Raw genomic sequence first — 6,881 nt, forward strand, 5'->3', positions numbered from 1 at the left:
TTTGTGGTGTTAGTAGGTGTTGATACCAAGAATGAGGTTAAGTTCATAATTAAAAGACAAAATGACATCACCTATAGAAAACTGCCCCTGAAGGGTTGGGATAGTTAACTGCAGAGCTTCAAGCTCTATGGAAAGAAAAAAAAAAGGTGAAGATTGTTTAATAACAGCACCAACATCTTCTAATACCTAATCTTATTCTACAACTCCTGTCCGAAACTAAAGACAGGGAAAACACAAGAACGGATAGTGTCCAAACAGCTACAACGCATGGTACATTGGAAAGACTGAGAAGCTCACATATATGTCAGATGGCTGCTCAGGAAGAAGAAGAAGAGCTAGGCATAGAACTAATCTTTTCCAGAAGAGCAGAGATGTCGCTTTTCAGTTTTGCCTTTGTCTCTGTCGATAAATGATCACCGGATTTATCAAGCATTGCAGTCATCATCAACAGATTCTGCTTCATCGATTCCACGCTAATCGGTGCAGCATGCTTCGGTTTCTGTAATGGACTCACGTGCGAGATTACCGGCATCCTTGGGGCTATGTTCCTGAACACGTTTATCAGTTTCTGCTGTAACCTGAAACTCACCAACCTCTCGCCGAATGGGTTAGCTTTGTCTAAGCTTTTAACTGCTTCCACAGCGTCGCCGCTGCTCACAAAGGCGACCTCCGCACCGCTGAGTTCTTCGTAGACGTGTGTCTCGGAAGCATCCAAAGGGCCAAACGCAGAGAATGTAGAGGTGAGGTCTTCCTTTGAAGGCATTGACTCTTTTGAGGAAAACTTCAAGACGAGAATTGTGATTCCTCTGGTTGATGATGTTGATGTTGATCTGTTAGGCATCTCCTCTTTCTTCCTACGTCTCCTGCGCTGAGTAGGCGGCTCAGCTTGAGGCTGAACCGAAGCTGCTGGCTCTTTATCTGTTCCGTTTAAGTCAGGTATACCGTTAGTGACTTTTGGAAGCGCTTCTGGATTCTTCCTCTTCCTCCCTCTCTTCTTCTTCTCTAGACCGGTGACTTTAGCGCAAAGGTCTGCGCTCGTGAACTTTCTTTCCAACTCTGTCAGGCTCGAAACAAAACCTGTTCTTGAGGTTCCGTAGTTTGAACACGGAGCTGCTGCTGCTGCCGCTGCTGCCTGAAAGTTTAACATCACAGAAAATGGTCTCTCCTCCTTTTGTGGTGGGAGAGGAACTAAAGTCTCCGGTTTTTGTAAATGGTCAAGTTCTGCAGAAGCTAATCCACTGTTTAAGTCAGGTACAAGTGTAGCAGCAGGTCTGCTGAGTGTATCTTCCATACAAGCTTTCCCGTGTACCGGCTCATTTGCAACAGAACTAGAAAACTCCGAGTGGCTAATGGTATCTTTGATCGTTTCCAGCCTTGATATCTTCAGCTTTGAGGCCCTCTGATATGTTTGATATTTTTTAGTCACAAAGGCCTTCTGATCGGTATCAGCAACTGAAACACCACCAACAACCTCCACCGTTGACTTCTCCGAGTTCTTGTGCGGCTCAGAGGGCTTCTGCTCAGTATTAGCAGCTGAAACACCACCAATAACCTCCATCTTTGACCTCTCTGAGTTCTTCTGCTCATTGTTAGCAACTGAAACACCACCAGTAACCTCAATCTTTGACTTCTCTGAGTTCTGTGACTCAAATGTCTTCTTCTCAGTATCAGCAACTGAAACACCACATAAAGGCTCAAGCATAGACTTGCCTACATTTTTCGACTTGTAGGTTCTCAGCTCAGTACCCCCCGGATTAGAAACTTTAGCAACCATCAAATCGTTCGAACCAGCCATGTTAGCCAACTGCATTCTGTAAGAATTCTCATCACGAAACACAGAGATTCTGAACTTGGAGAAGAACCACTCAAAGAGGCCGACATTTTCAGTCGCTTCCGAACACGTGGAGTCCACAGCAAGCAGCTTGAGTTTAGATACCAAATCACAAGGAGACGTGTCAACCAGATCCTCTCTCGCGGACACGTTGTCAACCTCACTAACGAATTTTCTAAACCATTCTTTCCGAAACTTCCTCCTCCTACTCCCTGCAACAACCGATGGAGAGCCAACGAACTCGCTCTCTTCCATCTTAGATCCATTGAAACTTCTCCTCACCTCACTTTGCTGCAGCTGATCCATCGGTATCTCCTTATGCCCGTGGTAACTATAAAACGCTGATAACCTACTCTGCATGACTCTCCCCTCGAGTATCCCATTCCCACCGCTCGAACCGCATCTCGCCAGATCCCTCAGCTGAGTGACAAACTCTCGCGGCTCCAAACGATCCACAGAGAACTCACGCAGAATCAAAGGCTTTGTTGTCCTCCTCCGAGCTGGCTGCTTTTTCTTCTTCCCGTTCCTTTCAGCCATGCAAGAACAAGTCATCTCTAGCTTCAACGACTTCCCCAGCAAGGTCATAGCTTCCTCCACCGCCACGAAAAACGCCACGTCGTTCCTCTGACTCACCAATCTCTCGAACCACTCCTTGAAAGGCCTCAGCTTCGAAGGTGCGCACCACGACGACGACTCAAGCTGCTGGCTCTCGCCAAGATACCTAACCATGAAAAAAGAAGTCTCGTTTGCATCGGCTCTGTAACCAACAACTTCCCCTGGCCACCATTTCTTGGATTTAGTCATCGCCCATACCAGATTCCCGACCAGACACTCCTCCTGAGTTTGGTCTTCCTTCAGACAACAACTCCCATTAGAAGATTCAAAAGCATCAGAGCCGCTAAAGTCAACAACAAGTGATATATTTCCTCCAGAGACTTCAATCTTCCTCACTTTATCACCACCACCAACCCCATCTTCTTCTTCCATTGATTCTATTAGGGTTTTGTTATCTGGGTTTTGTAATCTCGTTGCTTTCATCTGCAAAGAAACAACCTTTCTTGCATCAACTTATCATATTTTGCTACTCACATTTGATCCAAAAATAGAATTAAAAATAAAAAAGGAACAATCTTTTGAGAAATCGAATCTAGGAATATGAAACCCTTTGATCGAAATCCCAGGAAAAGAATCAAACTTTTTTTCTATTGGAAGTTACCTGCCCAGGAGAGGAGAAGAGAAACGGAAGAAAAAAGATCCTGACTTTGGTTTGGTTATCTCAAGAGTGACGTCAAGCAATGTGATTCCGCAACAGAGAATGTGTGTGAGTGAAAGTGAGCGTTGAGACGGATAGAGAGAGAGAGAGAAGAGAGAGAAGCGTAACAAAAGTAACTGTATTGTCTTCGGCTTCGTCGTCGTCTGTGAGATTCTTTTCTACGTATTGCTGCTTTACTCGTCTCATTTCATTGGGAAGGGTCTGAGTCTGAGGGTTTATGAATCAAACCGGGAATTATTACCCAAACCGTGCTAACAGTAAACCGAAAAGGTTACCGATAAGCACGAGGCTTCCTCTGGCTCGGGATTCGATTCTCCTCCTTCATTTAAGACTAGATTGGATTCTGTTTTTATGTTTCCTTTCATCAGTTACTTCTTCTTCTTTTCAACTTTTAAACGAAAGAAAAGAGCAAAAAAAGAGTTTTAAAGATATCAAAGCATCGTTGACAAAAGAAAAAGAGAGAAAGATATGAAAGCATCATATACAATATTTGAACCGAGACATAAATAAAATCACAAAGACGAACAATGATCAATTCTGAGTCTCTGGCCCTAGTGTTGATATGACTATTAATAGTGTCATTATACGACTGACTCTTGCAGATGACCACGGCCACCAGACAATTTTTCACACAACTTGCAGAAACGAAGGCAAATTCTAATCAGTTATGGCGATAATTTGATAATCAATACACGACCATAGTCCTGAGCATTCGGATCCCCAGATCGGGTCGGTTTCAAGTTATATGACCGGTTAGGAAGCGGTTAAATTTTGGATCGGATCAGGTTATTTCGATCCAGGTATGTTTTCTATTTTCCCAAAAAAGTTCCTAATCAGAACCGCAAACTAATTCTGGTTCGGGTTTAAACACGAAAACGCCAAAAGTTTATTGTAAATTAGGTTTAAACCAAAAAACATATCTTAATATATAAAGTAGACTTTCATGGCTTTTCCTGCGTCCACGTCAGCACGGAGGAAGGGGCATTTTTCGCCACCTGTCACCTCAAAAAATTTTACTATCGAGAAATTTTACAATTTAAATGGGCTGTCATATGATTAAGTAGGTGGGCTATTGGTTTCATTCTGAAAAGGCCCTGTTCAGCTTAGGTTTGTTACATTTTCACATCAGGAGTTGGAGAGTCGGCCGTGGTTCTTCACATTTCACCGTAATCGGCCGTTGTCTTTGTAACGTCTTCATTTATAGAGTTATCCAATCATTAAGGTCTTCTTCACCAATCCGCTCACTCTCTCGAACTGATTATCAACATAAACCAGAAACGTATGGTCTTCAGCTCGGGAACTCCAACGAACTGATACATTTCACGAAAAGGAATTGCAGCATATAGATATTTCATTTCGCTTCAAAACATAGTAATCCATCAGGTTTCGCGTACTGAACTGAAGACTGGACGTACTCCTTATCCTGTTGTCACAAGGCTTCTTCGTTTTTGGGAACCACGTAGTCTCAAGAAATGTGGTGATCTTATGCGTCCACATGCCACTCCTTGATGAGAAGGTCATTGCATTTTGTTATTTTCTCCTAAACTTTATATATTCAAAATATTACTGGATCGTTGTCATCTTCTCAGTCGACGCTCATTCAAGGTTCAATCAATGTCGACCAATTGATCACTTTCAGACATCTACCATCTACTTAAGGTGGTTGGTAAATTCACTTTGATTTTATCAATAATCTCACTTAGTTTCTTCAATAATAGCTACTGTTGCTTTGTTTAGTGAAACTTGATAATCATACTTATCTTGGTCGGAATTGATGATCATTTTGACATTAACTCCTTTGATTAATGGTTTGATTTAGTTAACGTCTAGGGTGATTAATCTTCACCAAGGATATGGATTCATTGAGCTCTGAACTTTGAAGCAAAGAAAATGATGACTAGGTAAATCAGGCTCCTTCTCTTCTTTGAAAAATTTTTAGACTTCTTTTGTTTGCTCAAATGGTAACGTCTTTTCTGCAGGCAATTAAGGTTCTTAACATGATTAAGCTCCATGGGAAGTCTATATGTGCTAACCGGGTATCGTCTTTGTTTCCAGAGCATCCGTTATTAAGCATTCTATCTTTTTTTTAATAGGAAATTCTCACGGAACTATAACTCTTTCAGATGGCTCTTATGAGTTTTGAGTTGCCCCTCTTAGGAATTTGCTAACATTTTGTTTTTTGGATTGAAAATGTATTAGGCGTCTCAAGATAAGAAGAGCTTGGATGTTGGTGCTAACCTTTTTCATTGGAAACCTTGACCGTGTAAGTATATCTCTTGGTGGTAATTTTACTCTAAAATCTTGGTACGTCAACTACAATAGCTGATCAGGTTCGGTTTTTAGAGTATATGGATAAAAAGACTTTGTATGATACGTTCAGCGTATTGGGTGGGATGGCTTCTAATCCTCAAGTAGAATCTTTATGAAACAAATTCATTTGTGGTAATTCAATTTATTTTTAGCTTCTTTTGTGGTTATCACTTCTAAAAACCTGGCTACCAGAAAATCCCAAACTCTCCATATGTTTCACATAAATAGCTGCTATATCAACTAATCCTATGAATGTATATTGCAGGGAATGGCCGGACAATGTCTCAGTAATTGTCAAATAACAGTCTCTTTAGCTTACAAGAAATACACCAAAGGCGAGCACCAACAAGTCAGTAATCTTATGTGCAACCTCTACAATGTTTAAATGCACTGGTCTTCCAAAACCAAACCCGAATGTTCACAATGTCTACATATACTTCTATGGTGTCTTAACTGTGTATTGCTCACAATTCATTGTTTACATGAATTATAACTATTTAAGTTATATACACCATAATTAAAAATTCTGATTTTGTCTTACTTGAATGATGTAACGAAAGAGAAGATGAGAGATTTAATGAAACAAATTTGGGATGTAAGGTCAAGATCCAAGCAATTAAAGGAGAAGATCACTTCATTGTGGTTAGAGAACATTACGGAAGCTTTATTAGGACAGCTACATAAAAGCAAAACAAGAGTTTTCATCTGACAAGCTTTATTTGGCTGGAAAGCAAAGCAAGAACAAAGGAACAAGAAAATATGAGAGCAGAAGAAGTTGCACACGTCAAGACGGAAGATGAGAAGAGTTGTAGAAAGCAAGAAAGAAAGAACATCAAGAGAGAGACCAAATAAAAGGAAGGACTATAAAACCAAAACAGAACAAGGAGAATGGAACCACTTCACGTTCTAAACTGAAGAAGAGACTCACAAAGGTAAAATAAACTATTCCTTGGACGGCTCAGACAACAAGAAATAACTTGATGATTTTCTTGTTTTTGATATTGGTCTTGTCAGATTCACAAGAAGAAAACAAGTCTTGGTAAAATCGCTTTTAGAAAAGGATATGGTGGTCCAGTTGCAGCTAAGCTACTTGGAACTAATAGGAAAGAGAGAAAAAGAAAAGATATTTCACTTGCTTATCTGAGCCAAGCTGCCAATAACCAACGAGGAAATGGTTTTCCATCAAGATAATTTGGTATTTTTACCCTGAAATCAATGAATTCTGATTAACTCTTTAGGCCTTTAACGACAAATGACTAAAAATATATGATAAACAAACCAAATCTTAACAGAACGGTGCTGCTTTAACTCATGCAAGAATTATTAAACTAACTCTCAGTCTCTCACTCAAACAAGAGTAACAATTGACGAACAGCCCCTACACATGAATACCCAAGGAGGTTAAGTTACTTAACATGGTATTGGTTCTTACTGGGCGGGGTAAAGCTGCTGCATCCCACCACCCTG

General features: G+C 40.7%; 1 protein-coding gene and 1 long non-coding RNA gene across 2 annotated transcripts; one reads left to right on the top strand and one right to left on the bottom strand.

Moving 5' to 3' along the window:
- Positions 1–72: 72 nt before the first annotated feature.
- On the bottom strand, positions 73–3,473 carry LOC108812046 (serine/threonine-protein kinase ATM). Its single transcript, XM_018584189.2, has 2 exons — positions 3,048–3,473; positions 73–2,869 (listed from the first exon to the last, which is right to left on the bottom strand). Exon 2 carries the CDS (start codon positions 2,867–2,869, stop codon positions 317–319), a length of 2,553 nt encoding a protein of 850 aa, XP_018439691.1. The 5' UTR covers positions 3,048–3,473; the 3' UTR covers positions 73–316.
- An 816-nt stretch (positions 3,474–4,289) lies between these two features.
- Positions 4,290–6,145, top strand: LOC108811219 (uncharacterized). Its single transcript, XR_001943260.2, has 5 exons — positions 4,290–4,763; positions 4,924–5,005; positions 5,084–5,140; positions 5,304–5,367; positions 5,680–6,145. It is a non-coding gene; the product is annotated as an uncharacterized LOC108811219 (long non-coding RNA).
- The last annotated feature ends 736 nt before the right edge of the window (positions 6,146–6,881 follow it).

Source organism: Raphanus sativus, chromosome 6 (assembly GCF_000801105.2).
Source record: "Raphanus sativus cultivar WK10039 chromosome 6, ASM80110v3, whole genome shotgun sequence".
NCBI lineage: Eukaryota > Viridiplantae > Streptophyta > Magnoliopsida > Brassicales > Brassicaceae > Raphanus > Raphanus sativus.

Bases quoted from the DNA above. Each gene is read 5' to 3' on its own strand.
- LOC108812046 (XM_018584189.2), bottom strand. From the start codon at position 2,869: ATGAAAGCAACGAGATTACAAAACCCAGATAACAAAACCCTAATAGAA.